General features: G+C 41.2%; 1 protein-coding gene across 1 annotated transcript in view; it reads left to right on the forward strand.

The window, feature by feature from the left end:
• suclg2 (succinate-CoA ligase GDP-forming subunit beta) overlaps positions 1 to 21,240 on the forward strand; it is a 120,344-nt gene extending 99,104 nt beyond the window's left edge. The window contains exons 10-11 of the mRNA XM_028002740.1: positions 10,166 to 10,286; positions 20,307 to 21,240. Of these exons, the coding sequence (XP_027858541.1) occupies positions 10,166 to 10,286; positions 20,307 to 20,419 (234 nt within the window). The 3' untranslated portion in view covers positions 20,420 to 21,240. The remainder of the gene's footprint in view (positions 1 to 10,165; positions 10,287 to 20,306) is intronic.
• The last annotated feature ends 557 nt before the right edge of the window (positions 21,241 to 21,797 follow it).

Genomic DNA, 21,797 nt, shown 5'->3' on the forward strand with positions numbered 1-21,797 from the left:
AAACAGCTGTAGCCTTGTACATTTTGATGAGAATAGTCCTCTAGCTTTGAAGACTTTGAGCAAAACGGTTGGAAGAAAGAAGGTTTCATTAAATATATTTTTCACAAACACCCAGTTTTGCCCATCGAAACCAAAAGATGAACAGATTTTTGCGTTTGGATTAGAGCTGCACAATATGAGGAAAGTCTTTAACTGCGACACCGTTTCAAAACGCCTCTGCGTGAAGCAAATATTGACCTTTGACCTGGAAGGAACATTACACCTTTTCCCCTCAGAGTCCGAGGAACTGACTCTCATGCCGGCCGCCTCACACTTGGCTGCGAGTCGCTCAAGTGCATAATGGAGGTCATGGCCGTTGGATGGCAACAGAACTATGTAATCTGTGAAAAGTAAAAGTGAGACCCTGAAGTTTCCCATACCTTCTTCTCCATTACTGCCAGTGCCCAGAATAAGCAGGATTTCTGCAAGTCTACGTAAAGAAACAATGGTTCCTAGCACCTGTTGAGCGCGTCTCTGAATTTGGATTAGAGGAAGACAATGGATGAGTTGATGGATAGACTAAATAAAAGTACAAAGAACTGTGAACTGTAGAAATCTGAGTTTAGAAAAGTGTGAAATTCTTAAATGAAAAAGTCATTACACCTTGGATGAATATTTTTATGTTGTATAACTGGATACATTTAGATTGTTTCTTCGAAGGCCGTGCTGTGACCTGTGCTGTAACGTAGCGTTTGACCCAATCTGTGGCGCAGCACAGCTGTCCTGCATATCAGACGTCTGAAGATTGGTGAGAAAGACATTTAATCTCCGAAATGGAAATCTCTAACAGCGTAATGGTTATTGTTAATAAATGTAAGTATGTGGCTACTTGTGCACCAGGTGAGAGTGAGAGATTGAGACTGAAACGAGCTTTTGTTGAACAACACAAGACTTTGTTTTAGAGTGTCTGTAAAAGAAATTTTTTATAAACTACATTGTGGGTGTTTTTTTTTCTTTTTACTTGTTTTGTTTCTCCAGAGGAGAAATGTTACCATTTCGTGTGACAGCTTTGTTTTTATGGAACAAAACTACACATTTTCTCTGCTACCCAACAAGGAGAGGGTTCAAGAGTTTGATTAAATTATGCATGGAGTGAAAATGTGGAACAAGTTATCACAGGCTTTGTTAGTTACAGGAGACTGCAGCTTGACAAGGACTAGGTTTATTTGGATAGAAAGCAAAAGGAATAAAGAAGGTAATTTTTCCACTAGACGAGTCCTGCACCATTCACCTCCCACAAAGAGTAACGACCTATTTTCTGTTTCTTGTCTTGACAAAAGCGTCGCGTGTCAACTAAAAGTAAATACAGTGATGAACGCAGTCGTGAAGCAACCTGACGATTCTCGAGTGATTACATACCGTTGCAACAGAGCGCCGAAAAGAAAGCGAGATCAGTCAGACGACTCTTGCTTGTTTGTCCTTCATTTTTAAAGGAAAAGAAATTAAAGAATTACCTTTGGAGAGAAAAAGGGGAAAACAGAAACGATGTAAATAAATCCTTTCAGTCAGGACGCATTGGAGCATTATTATTTTTTTGTTTGCTTGCCACGTAACAGTTTTTATTTACCCTAATTAGCATTATTTGTGCCTCTCCCACCTGTCAAACATGTTTAGAATGATTTTAATAGGGAAGCCTGGCAGTTAGTGAATCAGAAGGGGAATGATTACAAACATTAAACACCACATGCTGCGAGATTTTTTTTATCTCTCGACTGTCAACACCAAATGGCGCGGACTGGAACAGATCTGATCCCATTTGGTCCAAACCTGCCATTATAACCCAAATTATAATTATTAGTGGCTATGAAATTACAACATGTACCCTGCTGCTAATTTTGCAGTTGATTTTATTTATTTATTTATTGTTGTTGTTGTTGTTGTTCTTTTGGAGCGTCAGTCCTAGCCCCTCCCACCTGTGCAAAATAGTTCAGCTTGATTATCTCTTGCTTCTAAAGGCTTGTTAAGCAAAGTGTAACACTGTGCTCAACTTTTGTCCCGCATACTAAGGCTTAGCTTGACTCCTGCTAAGCCCCGATGGGCAATACCCGACTCAATAGAAGTTAAGAAAGGCAGCCTTATTCTTCTTTTCTTTTCTTTTTTTCCAGATAAGAAGGTTAGTATGGCTGGTTAAACACAGCCGTGATGAAAATGTCACAGCCTTTAACCTCACTAGTTTTCTCCCCTCACATTTTAAAGTAAAGGCCATCTCCAGGATCTATTCCCTGATCTACCAGACGCCACCCTTTCTCAATCCATCCCCCCTTTTTTCACCCCATACCGTACGAGCTCTTATGGCAGGAAGAAAACCATTGTTGCACCTGATTGGGTTTCTATTGACTTAACTGGGGATAAAAAACAGGAAATCAAAGAGCAGGTGGGTTTAAATGTGAGTGAGAGCTCAGGCAAATATGTGAGTACTCAAAGATTTGGATGCAGGTGAGCATGTTCATTGGTTGTTATTGATTTATAAAGGTTTTTGCCAACGACTTAGTTGGGCAAAAGGTTTAGATGAGCATTAAAATAATTTTTATTCAACAAAGAAGTTTTTTTTCTGATAGTGAATGAGAAAGGTATATGCAAAAGATAAAACAACAAAGGAGTACTTGATTTGGAATAATCTTTTTATTTACATTTTATTTGAAAAGTGCCATATTCACAGTAAGCTTATTTTTGTTTCCAATCAAACCCTTCTGATAACTGCTGACGAGCCTTTTGCATGTTTCTACTGGTATTTTAATTATTTATCTTTGGTGATGAGGTTTTGAAGTCTTTAGTGTTTATTTAGACAGGGTTAGGCATTAAAATATATCTCTCCTATATGATTATGCTGGGAACAAGGCAAGGGGAAAATCAGTTTTCGGCAAGTCAAACACTAAACAAATTGTATTTTTCCTCTTCAATAAGCGCGTCAGCTAAAAACTAATTCTTTAACATTTGTTTTGTCAAAAACGGACTACTGAACATCAAACAGAGTTGGCATAAGTTAGTACAAATGGCACAAAACAGCACAATCACCCTGTAGCATTCCCTGAAACCCAAAAGCCAGTGTCAGCTTTGAGTTGTTTAACTCGGCAACAACAAGGAAATTCTTGTATTTAAGCAGTTCAGATGTCCAAAAACTGCTAAAATATTATGACATTTTGAAATGATAAACATCCTGTGTGTCCACCCTGCATCAGTTAGCTAACCAGGTACCGGTTTGCGGATTTTTAAAAATATCTTATAGTGAAACTTCAGACACGACTGTTTGTCAAAAGTGTCCGCTGCCAGTGACAAGGCCAATCTTTGACACAACGCACAGTCTGTCTCTCTGCAGTCTCAAGAAGGGACTGTCATGCTTCAACAGGCTGGATAATTATTTCCCTCTTATCCTCCTTTGGCAGGCCAATCCTAGCCTTCAATGGAAGGCAATGGCTGCACCACTTCCCATCACTTCATTGCTTTTCTTCACCATCTCTCTTCTTCCATCTGTTTCACTTCACCTCACTCTTTGACTTCAACACCCTCTGTTCCCTCGTCTTGTCTTTACATCACTCTCTTTTTCTTGATTTGTAGCCTCAATAAGAATAGATTTGATCTGGCAAAAAACCTTCTTGTTGTGACAGAACCGAGGCTCACCGAATTAGATTCCCATTTATAGATCTTTCTTTCATTGAGAGCATCGCTTTATTGGCACTCTTGCACAATAGACAAATTGGTTGCTCTACTGCCAAAATGAAGAGCCAGTTCAAAGTGGACATTGTTTTAATGAATTAAACAGGTTGTGGCTGAGCTGTATTTTGTTTCCAGTCACCATAGGTAGTTGTTTTTATTGCTTTTTTAAGTTTTGGTGTCTTTGTTCATCTACATATACACTTGCTGACCTCTTTATCAGGTACGCCTTCTGGAGTTGTCAAAACAAATAGCAAATCAGACAATCAGTTCACTGACTGTGCAATCGGCATCTACCTGTGGTCATGACAACCTGCAGAAGTCAAAGCCAGCGGTGGGATGGGTAAAAAAAAATTAGATTTAAGTGACTTAAACTTGGCATGGGTATTGGAATCACTGGCAGCGGACACTTGTCTGAGTATTGTCCAAACTGCTTTATTGTCTTAAGATCATAATACAATGAAGGAAGCTTAGAAAATGAAAGCAGTACTAATAGCAGTGGCCTTTTGTGGCGCATTAACTGCAACTTCTGTAGAGAAGTGTGGATGTGCCGTTGGAACCAGGAGTGACATCTTTCAAAATTTCAGAATGCCAAGAAACACTTTTGACTTAACTTGTCAGCGTCTCTCCTTAAAACTGTCTCGACAGAACACTCATCTCTGATTTTGTAGAAAATGCAACTTGACCGATCAGGCTGCAGACATTTTGAAAACTACCAGATACATATCCAATTTAGTACCACATATGGAAGTGGCACAAGTCGGATGGTTTTTAGTTGAAAGATTGGAATTGGGCCATTCAGACCGAAGACTGAAGAAATGGGGATTTAGTCACATTTACCTGCTGTGTGAATGTTGTCTATCTTCCAAGAATTAAGGCAATAAATAGTGTGTCCAATGCGGTACTAGCAAAGTGTAATGTTTTATAAAGTTGGCTGTGAGTGTAAGATTTGAAGTGCACTTGGTTTAAGCCTTTCTTACTTAGCGCAGTAACTTTAATTATAAACTAAATAGAGGCCATTTGTACTGTTGCAACAAACCAGTTTATGGAGCTAAACAAGAAGAAGAAAAATAAAAGTAAAGACGACAGATCATAGATAAGATATATCTCTTCTTTGACCAATTGGCAACACCTTCTAATCCTTCGCAGTCTAACATATCACTCACGTCCTAATTCAGAGGTCTCAAAAATATTAATACCTCTAGCACACGTGCCGTTTAAAACCTGTTCACAAACCCACACCTGTCTTTTCAAACCAAAACCTGTAATTAACGGATTGGAAAACTTGCATGTTAACCTCTGCCCCCTGGGCTGAGCATTGGACCCGCGGCAGATCATAGAGAAATAAACAAGGCCTGCCAAAGCAGGCGGCGACTGTACAGGCTGTCTCCAGCAGATAAGACAGAACAATAGCCCTTAATAGGCCACAGAGAGACACACACATGCACCCATCTTCAGTGCTGCCTTTTCCTCCTCCTATCAGCTTCCTGCTAACAAAGAGAGCAGGGCGCTTTTCCTTGTCTCTCCTGCAGAGAGATTAGCGACACTTAACAGGAATACGGGCATGAAAATGTGTATTTTCGTGATAATTCAGGAACACAGGAAGTCGTGAAGGAGCCTTGTAGAAAGAGACAATGTGTGTATTGTCCCTTGAGTAGAAATCTGGAGGAGAAAAGCAAAAACCTGTTTGCTGCTCGCAGCATCAATTTTATAAAGACCTTCCTTACCGTACAGTGTTACTTTCCAATGCACATTTGAGACAATGCAGGCGGCAGCTGATGTTCAGTTATGAGATGAGACTAACACAAGATGCATCGCAAGACACGTCTCACGAAAGCACCCAGGCAGGAGGGCAGATTCACATGAGCATGTCAAATTGTTTGGGCTACATTTCTTTCTTGACCTAAATGCACTTAGTGGGGCGTATAAAAGCAGGCAGAAAAGCTTGTTTCTCTGGTGAAGGCCCTTTTTTTTCTTACTCGACGCGAAAGAAACCTTGGCATGGCATTGGAACGCCAGCAGCGGTGATCTAATTTCGCAAAATTTGAATCATTTCACCGGAACCCAGGTAAAAAAAAAAAAAAGGCAGGAGCTCATTCTGCGAGTGAATGAAAGCACAAAGATCCGCTGAAAAAGAGCGAGCTGGCACATTATACTGTACCTGATGCCTTTATGCCGAGCTCTGATGAAAGGAACCTTCCCTGCTGCCAGCTTAGCTCACCTTAAATGAACGCCTTTAAGGAAAAGACTGTTCTTCTGTAACGGGGAGGTAAAATGCGCTAGAGTGGGATTTGGAAGGTTTTTCTGGTGGATTGAAGTGTGCAGTGCTGTTTCATACCTTGAAGCTGGATTTCAGAGGCATAGAGAACCTACATGGAAGAGAGAAAAGTGAGATTTTGATTGCGGGAGATGAGAAATTGGCTCTAAATTTGCCTCCTATTGTCTTGACCATCTTATTATTGAATCATTTTAACCCCCATATAACACTAGTGGACAAGTGGAGCTAAATGGATATACACAAAAGATTATAAATGCAAGCTTATGTTGTGTTGCATCTCTTCTTGGACTAGGCGCAAGTGGGAGACCATTTTTTCTAATCAAATATCCGCTTCTTTGTAGACGTCTCTCTCTCTCCGCAGGGAGAATAATGTTCCTTGGCTTGTACCTTCTTGTAAACCGAAGACCGGGTGGACAAATAAAACAAACTTACAGCAAAGTACAACTTGCTCTTCCCTACATCCATATTTCTATAGACTGCATTTACGTTTGTGCCAAGAAGCATAAATCATGTCCTATGTGTCATTAATATACATTGTTGTCAATGGGAGACGCATGAATGGAAGAAATATGGTGCTTCCCAATAGAGACAGAGTTGAAAAATGGGCTGTAGATATGGTGAGAATAGAACTACTCCTCATTTGGCTGCATATGGTGTCTAAATCTCTATTGCCCCCTAGTGGGGAAGCTTGTAATGGCCCAGGTCTATGTTATGTTGTGTGCTTTATGTATTTTTTTTTAAGTCATATCCCATATTGTGTCATATCTATAACATGAACATTTGTCCTTTTTTCTCTAAGATTCATTCATGAAAAGCCTGCAAATTGGATGGTCTGTTAAATTGTTTAATTCTGTGCATTTGTGGAAGAAACACCGCCCACATTTGTTATCACAGTTTCATGAACATATAGTTTGGGAAAATGCACTTTTACTTCAGGTGGTTAAGTTAGAAGTCAGTTATGTACACTCAACTATTTGTTGTAACCACAAGATTTTATGTGTCAATATGATTTTAGGTGATAAACATAAACACAGTAGAACATAAGTTTGCAAATTGGGAGAAAATAATCTGGTTTCTATATGTTTTGATGAACAGAAATCTAAAAAGTGTGTCAAATATTGTGTTGTTTTATCACTGATTTTTCAATTGTTTGTAGGTCTGAACTTTGACTGCGCCATTGCAAAGTACCAGTCATACTTTAGGATTTTGGTTACTACCGGCATTGCCCTGTATTTAACTCTCGCCAAACATCCTCAAAGTATGATTCTGCCACCACCATGTTTCAAGGTGTTCAAAACACTTTTTTGAATGAATATCTAAATGGTCATTTATAATCTCGTCTACGCACAGCACCTTCTTCCGCATGTTTGCTGTGTGCCCTGCATGGCTTGTAGGTAAACTGCAATAGTGTTTTGGCAATTCATAACCTTAAGCAGTTCTGGGTTTTGGGAAGTCTAGATTATAAGCAAACGAAGGGAGAATGCTAATTTCAGTCTTTAGGGATTTGACTTGGACTCTGAAAATATTACTTGCTTTGAAGTCAGAGAAGACTGATATCTTGAACTCATGGATTTATCTTCAGCATTTTGAACTCCAAAGAAATCAAATTGCAGGGAATATGAGACTTAGATGCTTCAGTAAATTAAAAGACAAGGTGAGAACTTGTGAGTGATTAGATTATTTTCCATAAACTCGTACGCCTTGCTTTTTGGTTCAGATGTTGTCAAAAATATGGTGCAAAAATGTGCAATTCTTTGCTTTTATTTAGTCTATTATTTCAAACTATTTTCTCAGAATTTCTTCATCATGCATCGAAACATCTGAGTCATGTTTGTGATTCAAGGCTGCCATTAACCTGCCTTTTCACCCCTGTTTTTATTCATGCCTGGTTGCATCCGCGCACTAGAAATTCAGTCATAAAAAAAATTAACAGCTTCCTCAGACAGTAGTGCGAGTCTTTTTGGTGCTTCCCCACCTCAGAGTTACTCTCTGAGCTTTCTCTGGGTCTTGTGCCATCCTCCGCTGTCTCATAAGAAGATGCTCATTTGGATAGCATGTCGAGGACAATGCCACGGCTGTCGCTCTGATAGCAATCCAAGTCCTTGATCTTCTCCCCCCGTAAACATCATTACCGCATGCTGGAAACATACACATTCACAACAGGCAGGCACACGGGCGCACACCCCCACAAGCTGCTCAGCCAAATCGGCGCTAACAGATTAGCAGTGATTATAAACAAACACGGAGGATTAATCCTGTGTGCTCTAAGTCTACTTTTCCACTGAGCTAGCCAGGGTAATTACAAAGTGCTAGATTGTTAGTGTAATCGCACACATACACACTCCGGCTGCTTGTGTTTGTCTGCTCGGTGATATCAGTCTCAGCTGCTCACTTCATGAGAAACTTTAAGATCCCTTCAGCATAAGAACACCAAAGAAGGCTAAAGTAAACACACGGCAGATGGCGAGATCGTTTAGCACGACTTGCTATTTGAAATTCAAAAGGTTTGTCCTACCGTATCCATGTTACCGTATCCATGTTACGGATACGGTAACATGGATATCGTATCCATGTTACTGTATTTGTTGCCAAAAATGATTTCATTTTTGGCAACAAAAATGAAATCAACTTCTAGAATTCTGAATTATGGGTTTATCTTATATTTGTGGTGACGTGGTTTTGACAGCTACATTTCACATCGTTATTGGGTGTATTCTTCCTACATTTTCTTTAATTTTGATGCAGGATCTTTAAAAGTCTTAAATTAAACACCTTCAGTGGTAGGCCATACAAAGTTTGATCAAAATATTAATTACACTAGGTTCTCAGTATCATGTGTAGCCTCCTCTGACATTGTTGAGGAGGTACTTCATTGTCCTACATTGTAAAATGTGCCATTCTTCTTGGCCAGAGAAACTGTCCTGCTAGGTTTGTAGATGTCCCACACCCTTTCTGTTTTCAGAAGATAGGTCAAACAATTTTGTATATATATTTTTTAACCCATTTCTGCTTTAAACTCCAAGGTATCCTTGGCCTTTGTGGTGCCTTCTTTGACTTCATCATCCTGTTTGCTCACCACTGTTCACCTAAAGAAAACCTCTAAATGATGTAGATTGAGACTAAAGTACACACAGGTGGACTAATGACTACCAAGGGGACTTCTGAATCTAACTGGTTGCACTTAATTTTTAATGTAAATTTGTGTATGATTTCTTTTTTTTTTTGCTTATATAAATCTTTGGAGCCATTGTTGTGTAACCAGTGCTTGTTTAATCCGACATGACAACCCATCATCGCGGTTAGAATAGCAGTGGATGTTTAACACTGCATTGTGTTGCAGTTTTCATTAGCGGCAGTCAGAGTAGCAGTTGACGCAGCACTGATTGGCTCACCTTTCACCTGCGTATGCTAATGCCACTCAGTCCACTGTGTGTGGGAAGCTGTGGCTCTCACTGACATGGGGCCAGTTACTGCTTACCTTAATTGTCAAGATCCTACTTAGTTGTGTGTCCAGAGCACAAAGTGAAGGGTGTGTATTTATTAGCATTTAATATACAGTTTCTAGCTCAAGGCTTTTGACCTGCTCCCGTGACCTGGCTGTGTGCGGAGGCGCCGTCGCATGTTTGACATCTCCCCAAAAGTAGATCAGTGACACTGAGGTGACCTCTCTAGAACCTTCACTATTTCTGCTGTAGCCAATGACGGCTCAACCTGTTGTTTTTGTTTTGGATCATTTTCATGCTAGAACATCCAATCACGTGCTCAGCTTTATATCTGAATAGTGCAAATTTTCAACCAAAATGTCTACATCTCCAAAACACCAGCCTCAGCATTGATCCACCGCCATTTCATACTAGGAAGATGCTTTCTATAATAGGCTTTGTTGACTGCTCTACCAATTCAGCGTTGATGATTGTGGCCATAAATTAACTTTTGATCTCATCAAAATTACTTCTGATTGTTTTTAGCTTATTTCTGTGCTCTTCTTCTTTTTAATGGTTTTCTTCAGGCAACTTGACCATCCATGCAGTCTGTTTTTTTCTTCAACAGTCCCTTTTTTTTCCTGTACATTGACTAAAAACTGTTTTATTAAATCCAAACGCTCTCGTCATCCTCAGTTAGTTCATATGTTGTGCATTAACTTGCAAAAACCCTGCGTCGCCGGCTTCCACGCTAAAATACCTTATCTTTTCACAGGTCGAAGCCATCTTGGTCAACATCTTTGGAGGTATTGTCAACTGTGCCATCATTGCCAACGGCATCACCAAAGCCTGTCGAGAGCTGGAGCTCAAGGTCCCGCTGGTGGTCAGGCTCGAAGGTAAAACAGTATCTCGTGCACTGACACGCCAACATTTTTCCTCGTGCTCCTACAGAATACGGTTTACACCGCATTGATTTCCCACCAGCCAATATTAAAAGCACTTCACCGTAATAGAAATTTTATATGAATTGGAAATGATGGCGTCTTAGAAAACAAAAAAGAAATCCAACAGCCTCCTGTTCTCTATGTCTCAGGTTTTGACCGTCTTTAAGATCTGCCATGCAAACAGATGAATTGTTCAGGAAGTTCTGATTAAACAGTCCAGACTGATTTGCAAAACATACTGATGCCCCTTGAACATATTTCCATTATGTCCCATTACAGCTACGCATTTCTGTCTGTTTGAGTGGGATTTTACGATAGACCAACACAGAATAGTGCATAACTGTGAAGTGACAGGAAATAAAACGCTGCTTACAAGCTGAAATGTTTGGTGTTCATTTCTATTCAGCCTCCTATTGAACCTTATCAGTTTTGCACATCTGGAGATTGATGTGCTTTGTTCGCAAAACGGCTCCAGCTCAGATTTGCCGTAGTGTCTCTGCTAACAAAAATTTTCGAGTTTTGCCACAGATTCGCAGTTGAATTTCGGTGTGGACTTTGACTTGGCCATTCTAGCAGGTGCATCTAGCTTCACATACTCTGTAATCAGCTTTGCTGTTTCTTTTCTGACGATGCCCCCACCATGTCTTGCTGTTGGAACGGTGTGTTCAGAACGATGTGCAGTAAACAACGTATTTTGCATGTAAACCACATGTTTGCTCCACATGTTTGCTGTGTCCCTACCTGGCTTAAGACCAACTACAAATGGGATTCTTATGGCACTTCATTGTGTAAATGAGTACAAAGCTTTGGAGCCATTGTTGTGTATATGACGCCCTCATTGCGGCCCATCGTCGCTGTTAGAATAGCAATGCATTTTTCACACACATCACATTCTGCTCCGCGTTTCATTAGCGGCAGTGACAGTAGCAGTTGACGCAGCACTGATTGGCTCACCTTTCACCTGCGTATGCTAATGCCACTCTGTCCACTGTGTGTGGAAAGCTGTGGCTCTCACTGACATGGGGCCAGTTACTGCTTACCTTAATTGTCAAGATCCTACTTAGTTGTGTGTCCAGAGCACAAAGTGAAGGGTGTGTATTTATTAGCATTTAATATACAGTTTCTAGCTCAAGGCTTTTGACCTGCTCCCGTGACCTGGCTGTGTGCGGAGGCGCCGTAGCTGGTAATGGCCAGCTAGCTGGAGCACGACAGTCAATGCACACATTTTCAAAGTGTCAACATTGCTTTCAGTCATGTTTGTCTGTAAAGTAACTTAGATGTAGCATAATGAAATAAAATCACAAGTGCGTTTTAACTTTAAATGGTAAACGGTCTGAACTTATATAGTACTTTTCCCAATCATTTTGACCACTCAAAGCGCTTCACACTAGAGTCACATTCACCCAATTCAAACGCTCACACATTTATACACCGATATGCAGATCGGTGCCTTGCCCAGGGGCACATCGGCATGTGGCAGGAGGAAGCTGGAATCGAACCTCCAGCCTTCCGATCACAAGACGACTACTCTACCCACAGAGCCACAGTCGCACTTTAAAGCCAAACGGAGGGGAAAGAAGCTCTGCTGGAACATTCCTCCGTGTATTTTAAAACCGGCTGCGCCGCTGATTAAGCACACGGTCGAAACATCCAGTTCATTTAAATTGTTACCAGAGAGGAAGGGCCCACTAGTGCCATGTTTGGCTGCAGTCGAAGTAACCAAATTAGCAATTTAAATTGCCTCTCAGTAAGTTGAAACATTTCTCATATCAGGGCTGCGTAATTCAGTCTGACTCGCAAACGTGGCAGAAGGTCAGCTCCGTCTGACGCTCCCGACCAGTGCTCTCCTGGCCTGGGCCTAATCCAGGCTTTAGTCGTGGGTCATTACATCGTGGGCTTCAGTGTTGCAGAGAGGATTGGTTCAGAATCAATCAGCTCAGCTCGCTTGGTCGGATGCCGGGCGGCGAGGACGGCCCGGCGCTCTTCAACGGGATCAGAATGGATTAACGGGCGCACTTTTAATTGGAAAGGCTCTTTTTAAAAGACGGCGCCTGATTGCACAGGCGGAGAGTTATGTATTCCCAGATGTAGAGGAGAGGTGCCATGTGGTCAGGGTGCTATTAGGGATGTATTAAAGTTTGTGGGGGGGTGACTGTGATCTCGCCATTTTATAGTCGTTTAACAGATTCAGCTCAAGGAAAAAAAAACCTGAAAATATTTACGCATGTGTGGTGAAAAATATTGGAGGCATAAATAGGAGGAGCTCCTCGAGAAAGTGCAGTACTGCCCTCTTTGGCTACAGCAAGAAAATGGACTCATTGCACTGTGAGCAGACTGTCTGCTGCGATTTGAAGAGACAATTTTCCCGTTAAGTAGTCCTCAGGGTCCAGGGGAAAGAGTGACTGTGTTCTCCAACCTATTGACTGACTGAGCCGTTCTGTAGGAGGCTGTCGGAGAGCAGAGGTTTGATTTTAGCTTAAAGGTGTCGCCTTGTTTATTTAAGAAGCGATTTTGGATCCTAATAAGGTTAAAACGGGACCTTCGGTAGAATCCGAGCCATTATTCTTTAAATGGCCGTTCTGCACAGAGTGTACCAACAGATTCGGCAAATGCGGCTTTCTGCATTTAGATTATTGGACTAAATCCTGTGCGTCTTAAATACTTTTTTTTTTTTTTCCTGCTGCTTCTCGCTGCTGCTGCTTCTGGCTGACACATTAGGCTTTTTAGAGTTCGCCCAAAACATGATCCCGGAGATTAAACTGCCAGTGTCAAATATGTGGTTTAAATCCGGTCGACTTAGCTGCGCTACTTCTTTCTTAAACAGCGGTCTAGACAGTTTAAAAGACATGAAAACTTAAATTAATGGCTGGCTAGCACTTCAAAGGAAGGAGCTGCTGCAGCACTGAGGATCCCCCTGCTCTGCCTTCAAATGAGAGGCATTTGATGTTGGACACATGAGGGCAGAGGGGGTTCTTCATCCTGGAACGTAAAGGGAATACGCTAACTGCTTGGTGCTGAAACATTATGAGATACAGCAATCATATTCAGAGTCGAAGAATGTAACTCTGATATGAAGGAACTTTCTTTTTTGCATAAAGATTAGAGGTCAGCAAGTATGGGAACAGCTACTCTCTCAGTGCTAGACTGTTGGGGCTCTGTTGGTTATTATTTAATTGTTAATATTTTTTAAGTGTTTGTTCTTTCTAACATGATGGGCATGTTTTATGAAGTTGAGTTACTTGACCAAGCCATTGTTGATGTAAAATGTTCGTCTGAAGCGCCACTCCAGTCAACCGAAAGTTTTCCAAGTAATGCTACAGACATTTAAAAAAAATTGTACAACCTGACTTGGACTTTTTCGGTTTACTTTTTTACATCATAGAGCAGAAAAAAAAGACATAATTTTCCAACTATTTTTTATTATCTGCTAACTTTTTTGCCTCTCGGAAGTGGATGGGTTTTGAGTTCAAAATTGGGGGGTGAAAAAGTTCCACACAGTTAAAATTCCAAAACAGAAATTTGGGATTTTTCTAACCAGCCCTGACCTTAAAATCCAACATGGCTGCCATGCATGTAAATGGTTACAGCTCCTGTGGAACAGATTTGCAAGGACTGGAAATTTCATGTTTCTCGTCAAATTTTTCACTGTGGCTACAGGACATGTAGCTGCATGTGAACTAGCTCCCAGAAGCCAGTTTAGCAGTTAGCCTGGTTGCAGAGAAAATTCACTGGAAGAATTGTATTTTCTCTGTAAATGACACATGAATTCTGTAAGCTGAAGCTAAAACAAGGAGACACGTTAAAGCAGTTTTGCTAGAAATGTGTTAAAGAAGTTTAACCATGAGCAAAAATAAAAATATAACCTTTTGACAGATTTAAATGGTGTTTTTTGCTAAAAGGAATGATCAGGTAGTTATTCTTCAAAGAGCACAATGATCTCAAAGCTTCCCCATGCATTTCTATGAAAACATAAGTTTTAGCAAAAGTTAGCTGTTTAAAAAAACATTTAGAAAATGTAAATACACTAGACAGTGGGTTAGAGATCATATCGGATGAAAGAGGTATAATTTAAAAATCCGAATGTCTGAAATGGCGCAAAGAATGCATGAGGAAATGGTGACCAAAAGGATCTCGGTTCAGTTGGGTTTAATGTTATCCGGAGACCGAAGCTCTGAATTCAAAGGTAAATTGAACACAACATAAGGAGCCACCAGCTCTTGATGGTTCACTGTTGTCCGCTTTTGCTATTTTTTCCCACCAGTGGTCCTTGCACCACCGTTTGAGAGTCACAGACTTGGATTAATTTGATTGAGAACGGATTAACCGGAAGATGATGTACTAAGTGTTCCTTGTTTCTACTGCCAACATCCTCACAAAATCCAAAGAAAAGAAATGATCTCAACTTGCTTTTCTGTCTACACCAATGCACCTCAGATACATTTATGAAACTGACCCAACTTTATATTTTTTCATACTTGTCAGAGGTGAGTTTTCCCAACAGATGTCGGCGTGCTAAGACGTAGTTAGTCACAGTTTTATGTTCGGTGGCATCAATTGAAGTTCTGCTGTGCAGGAACTGGCACAGTCCCTAGCCTTATTATGCTCTTTAAAAGTTGGCCCGTAATTAACTCATGGATTAAAGTGACATTCTCTCAATTGTCACAAGTGAACTTTCTAATTGGAGGAGAGCTCCAAAAGAAACGTGTTGTGAAGTGGCAGAATGTCACACAGCTAAATACTAACTGCAGATCTGGCTTGGTTTGTTGCCGCCTCATATCACTCTGACTCAATAATTAATAAATCAGAGTCTGAAGAGTTTAAAAAAAAAAAAGTTGTAGCTTTGAATTTAAGTGGTTTCATGTTCTAAATTAAGTTCCTTTAGCATTGGAGTTTGAGTATTCCCATTTATATTAGCAGGTAGAGGTGGATCTCAGTTAATTTGATCAATAACGATGAGTTATGGATTAAAAAAGTATAACTCGCATTTTATGCAGATGCATCCAGCGTTATGTATTTCAAGCTTTTATTTCTGCTAAGTTTGACTATTGCTTTGGGAAACCCAAAATTAGGTAATCAACACTAAGTCCAATCAGAAATGATGGGACCATTTTGTGTATCCTAACATATTGATGGAAAGTTCAGTCAAAGGAAAAAGTGTGGTTGAAAAAAGGTGCACAAGTGACAGGCGGCACTTAAAGCAAAGTCCATTCGTGAGTATGTCGAAGATTCACAAGGTGTCCACTGCAGCAGCAGTCGGTTGTTCAAGAGCAACCATACGCTGATATATCCAGGTTATAGGCTACAACTGTCGCATTCATTTTGCTAAAATACCCAGTAAAGGTCTGAGGAGCCGCATCATTCGGTTTCATCTAGTCCAAAGTCTCCACAGAGATCCACCAGGACATTTCAGAGCTGCAGACAAGCATTAGGGAGATCGTGATTTCATATTCTAGCAGGGTTTGTAACCTGCCCATACTCCCAAAGATACCAGAAGATGGCTCGATAACCACGACATTACTGCACTTGGAAGCCTGGCGATATCCTGCAGTAGGCATCGATCCCAGGTATCGTTAAGAGGAAGATGAGAGACAGATGCACAAACATTGCGGACGAGCTGAAGGCTCTCATTTTATTGTAAAAAGTACTTTAACTGTGTAGTACGTTGCCATGCTTTTCAGTAGGCTGATGTTTTTCACCCTGGTTCTGTCCAAACAACCGGACCGAGACCCACCTTTTAAGGCGGTCCCGGTACGCTTCCAAACAAACTCTGGTGTGAATACAAACCGGTCCCAACGCAAACCAGCTACAGGAAATCTACTTTTGTTTTTGGACTTTGCCGAACATTATAGTAAAAATAATCCCTTCTGTGTTGCTAATGCCACTGCTGCACGTACTGATTGTACTGGAGTCGCAGCCAATCCGCCCGTTTTCTGCTTAGCGGTGCTGCTGGCGGCACATTGTGGGTCAGGAGGCACAGAGCATCTCGTCTCGTTCAGCTTGCAGCAGCTTTTGCCGACGCCGTTCCAAAATTAGAAATATCCCACTGCGAAACCTGCGTTTAGTGAGCTGCTATTGACAGTCAGAAAACTACTGCAGTTGTAGCAACAGCTCAAATCCAGCAAGCAGGACTTCCATGTTTGTTTTTTTCCAGGTCTGTGATATTTCCCCCTCCTGTCACTTCTGTCAGATGGGAGCAATGATGATGCTCAAATTATAGTCCGCTTGCGAAAAAGTGAAACGTGAAAGCAAACCACACCAAACGAAAAGACTTTTAAAAATTAATAAATAAAATATCTTATATATTATTTTTATCTTTCTAAGAAAAAATTTTTTTTGTTTTTGTATGAGCTCTGGCCCAAAATCATCCAAATAAACGTCAACTTTTTGAAACAGTATTAAGTAAATAAACTTGTCAATGACTTTGTAATTTCTTGAAATCTACATCCATGAACACAGGCATAATGCTCAGCGTGCTGCATCCTCTCCAGCCTGTGAGTAGTCCTCTGGCAGCACCTAGTGGCTGCAGGTGAGAACTCACATGAATAAACATGGATCCCCCTCCACTGCCTCCTCTCATCCTCCTCCACTCGGTCACTCGTTCCCATCCAGCGGGGCTCCGTCTTCGCAGCCGCCGCTGTGAGCCATCAGTGCTCCCTACCGCTCGCAGCGGCACTGCAATCAGCCGTCACGCACACACGTGCAGCAAAACGCGGCACATAAATGCATGACTTTTCCCCCTCTGTCCCGCAGATGTGTCACTCCCTGCCTGCCTTCACACTTTACACGGGTAGCACAGGTAGCGCAGCTGCATCGTTGGAACAATGTGGCACGCGCCACTGCTGCTCATAAATATTTACGGTTTGGGAGGGGGGGGGGGGAAAATGTTTAAATTATTTCACTCTTTCCCTTTTCTTATTTGTCTTTTTTTTTTTTTAAGGAAAGCTCCTATATAATGTATTTGCAGTTACAGCTTCTCCGCTTGTGTTTTTTGTCCACTGTTGTTTTTAAGCTTGTTGAATTAATCATCTGGCAGATAAGTCTGACAGCAGAGCATCATAGACCCATCAATCCTAGAGCAGCTCATTGGTCAGTCTCCTGAATGTAAAGCGAGCAGCTCTGCAGTGTTCCTCTCTCTCTCTTTTTCCGTGTGTGTGTGTGTGTGTGTGTGTGTGTGTGTGTGTGTGTGTGTGTGTGGGCGTGAGCGACAGCGTCAGCAATTGAGACACGAGTACACCCGGCCGGCACACCGTCCGTCCGCCGCTTGACGAGAAAACGACTCGAGACACCCTATCCCCCGCTCGCGTGTCAGAACAAGGTCTCTTCCTGCTAGCGTTCTAATTAATCACATCGCCGAATTGATTGTTTTGGAGTGTGAGCTCGCGGAAAATGTGTATGGAGTGACTTGTATGCCTGGACAAAAGAGGTGAAATATTAGGCGCTAAGTGGCGCTGGTAATAGAATTCCTCATGAAAGGTCTATTGATCAGGGTGGCCGGGCCTCCAGAGAATTCACGTACCGCGCCGTTTTAATTACACGCCAGCCAGGGGGCGGGGGAGCCGAGGTCAAGCTGGGAGCGTCTGAGCTAGCACTAACCTCCTCCGTAGGTCTGACCAAAACCAGGGCGGCTTAAGCTGCAAGGAGATCAGTTAATCGGGTATTGATCTGGTAAATTAAGTGACAAATGAATGTGAAAATTACACAAAAAATACTTTTTTTTCTTGTGCTATTAAGCAGATAAATTAGTTTACCGTCATAGGGTCACTCTATTACCAATCCCACTGCTGGACCATTATAACACGTGATGATGCTTTGATTTAACGAACAGCCTTCCCACCTGCATGATACTGCCACCACCGTGTTTCACTGTGGAAATGATGTGTTCATATTGGTGTTTTTCAAAGTTGGGGCCAGGGCCACTAGGGGGTGCTGGTGGGGATTCAAAAGGATTGGAGGGAAAATATGTGGGGTGGTGGGAATGCAAAATGAAAAAAAAATTAATCTATTAAGTGTTTTTTTTTATCTTAAAATGTAATCTGTTTATCAATGATTATTGTGATAAATATGATAAAGTAATTAATTGATGTTCATTGCTCATCTTTCTGATTGGCTGATTGTCAAATTTATCAGGTGGGTAAAAACCCTAAGAGCTAAAACCAGGAAACATCAGGCAGCATTTATGCTAAACGAATGAAATTATTACTGTATAGTGAATGAAATCCAGGGGAAAAAACATTCTAAAGGTTACATTTTTTATTTTACATATTTGGTAGCATCGTCTGTGTGTTTACTAAATGCGGTCCCTGAACAGAAGCTAATGCCTTTTGGAGCGCCCTGGGAAAAAATGGAAACGCTTGGAAACCCCTCTTTTGGAACAGACATTATTTTGCGCGTCACCCAAAAAGTTAAGTTTAGGACTCCGAGTTCTTTCCTCTCCTAAAAGCTTGAGAGGTGTAAATCCCTGCTGAAGGCACCGTTTACGTGAACCGATTTACTGCCAACAAATTGTTTATGATAGTTTCCTGCTGATAAACATAGAAATCTCCAAATTACTTAAATGAGCAACGTCCTACTGCTCCACTGAACCTCACTTTGACAATTTGCACAAGGAAAAGCCAGGGTTCACCATCTTGCCTATGAACAGACAGAGATTCTGATTGGAGGATAATCTCAACCCTTCCTGGAAGAGAGTCGTCCTTGTTTGTTACAACAGGAGATCAGCTGATTGAGTAAAGAGCTGTTGATCAGATGAGACTCATTATGTAAATAGAAGTTTAGTTGTTTTTTTCCATTGTGTGTAGACTCAGTAAATGCCAAGCAAACAGCTGGATCTTCCCGCCTCCGACAGCAGTCACTGGGGCATCACTCCTTCGTTTGACCTTTTGCTCCGTTGCGCTCTTTTTACCATCCCCTCCCTCTCGCCTCTCCTCCCCGCTCTGTGTTGTGACTCTGCTGTCAGGTTTGCGTTTGGCTGAGCAGCGTGCGGCCCAGCCACCGTGCCGCAGCGGCTCGGGGATTACCCCACATCCCTCCAGGAGGTTTCTGGGCTTTTTCTTTCAGGTTCACCGAAGGCTGTGATCAGCTGCGTGTCACCCAGCACCTGCTCTCCCTGACCTCGGCGCAGCCAGGGGAGCATCCACACACACACACACATTACCATAACACTGCTCTGGGATCTGAATGTCCTATCATTGGCCCATGGAGTGATTCCTTCTGAGGAGCTCTTCCTCTGTTTATCTTTTAAACTCCAGATGTCAGATCGGGTCAAACCTTGTTAAGCAGCGTGTCTGCGCATCCTTGAAAAGAATGAAATTCCTGTATCTAAACTAAGGCCTTAAAATGTCTTAAATCCCTCTTAGAAAATGTAAGCCGGCCTTAAATTTGTTCATCAAAGTCTTAAGTTTTGTTGCTTCAAGACTATTTGATCTTGTGTATTTAGTTTTCTGTCAGGCAAAATATTAAGTTGCATACAGACATCTTCACTGCGTCATGACTCGAGGTGGTTGAGGCTACTGGTAGCTAGCTGCTATTATACCCCTGTTAGCTAGATAGCTTTTTGCATATATCATGGGTAAGAGCAAATTTATCCCCAGTTGACTGGACGGCTTTCATTTTTCATCAACCCATATGAGGCTAGATGCATTCTTTGCCCCAGAAAAAAAAAGAATAAATACTCTTAAGCTAGGCACTATGGGGGTTAAGGCTGTAGAGAGTCATATGCAGTGAGAAGCACAAGCAGACCCCAGAAAGTTCACAATTTATGCTATTGTACTAGAGCAGGATCTCCCAAACATCCTCCATATCTATATATTTTATTCAGTTTTAATTTTCATTCAGGGTGGCATTAATTAGGTCTTAAAAAGTCTTGAATTTGACTTTTTGAAACCTTCAGGTTCTCTGTTCAGAGCCATTTGTCTGAGTAATTTCCCATGATGCCTCTTTTATTTGGGTTTTGCTTTTTTCTCTCTCTGTCAGGCACCAACGTTCACGAAGCTAAGAGGATCCTGACCGAGAGCGGCCTGCCCATCACAGCAGCCGACAACCTGGATGACGCCGCCAAGAAAGCGGTGGCCGCCATCAGGAAATGAGAGCTTCTGCCAACATCTTCACACTTTCCTCCCCCGTGGCTTCCGTCATCACCAGCGGCCTTTTCTATCCACAAACCTCCATTTTCTCTCATCAACATCACTTTTTATTTTTAAAAAGAGTTCTCACTTCCATATTCGTATGGAATACGTTTTCAAATTATTTTACAGTCATGCTATTTGTTTTTTTTCTAAATGCAACAAATTGACTGCTTTTAAATTACTTTAACCATCGTTTTATCTTGATTGGAGAAAATTCCCACCGTTTCTTTAGGAGACATCTTAGGAGTTTCCAGAACCTCCGACAGAAAATGGATTGACGTTTATCACTTTCATTTCATTACATTCCATTTTCTAGTGGAAAGAGACGCATCTCTCTGGATATTATGGTGTTTATGTTAATTTTTGTAGGGAAAGGAAGACATTTTTGTACTTCTTAAGCACAAGAAAAACTGTGAACTCTTCCAATGTAACGTAAGCTAAAGGCGGCGAGACGTTTGGTGCAAACTGTTCCCTTCAAGGCTGAGGTTAGATACAGCGCCTTACATGTGTCTCAGTTGAGTTCCTACGTCATGTCTTTTGTTTAAAGTGTGTTAATTCCATATATTTGTGCCTGAGGATTGAAGGATGAAAGGTTTGGATGCTGACATTACAGCTCGATCATCTCTAAACTTTTTGTTTTGTTTTTTGTTTTGTGAAATGCCGAAACTACAATGGGGGAAATGTATCATTTTATAAAATCATGAATGTATATTAACAACTGAAACAAAGGTTGAAAGTTGTGTACATAATCTAAGAGATTAAAAACAGATATTTCAAAGTGACTTGTGTGTTTTTGGAGGTTGACCCCTCTGTGTAAAACAGCCAGCAGACAGAAACGTTGGGGAGGAAACATATTATTACTACTGACTCTACTATTTTTTTTGCCTATTTATAAAGAAAACAAAAACGTGTTTGCAGAATCTGGTCAAAGTGTCTGTTTGAGAAAAGAGCTCCAGCGTTTTGTCCTTGAGTTCAGACTCTGTTGACTCCAGGACAGACAGAGCATCCTTCATCATTTATCTGTAGTGCTTTAAGGTGCAGATGGTTATTGGCATCCCTGATAAAAAAAAAGGGGGGGAAAAAATGTGCAAAAAACCTTAATAAATACAAAATGTATTCTTTTTACTGCAGAATAATCTCACTGTGAAAGTTTTTGAACAATCCATCCTTGAATTTGAGGAGAGGGGATCCCAGGTTGTGAAATTGGTAAAACTAACGACCACTGTGAAATAAATACAATCTGAGATTTGTTCATGTTATTTTAACTCAATGTGATGCGACTCTTTAACAGGCTTGGCAAAAAGACAAACTATGGATATCAGCATATGCATTTTTATCT

The sequence above is a fragment of the Xiphophorus couchianus genome, chromosome 20 (genome assembly GCF_001444195.1).
Source record: "Xiphophorus couchianus chromosome 20, X_couchianus-1.0, whole genome shotgun sequence".
NCBI classification, from domain to species: domain Eukaryota; kingdom Metazoa; phylum Chordata; class Actinopteri; order Cyprinodontiformes; family Poeciliidae; genus Xiphophorus; species Xiphophorus couchianus.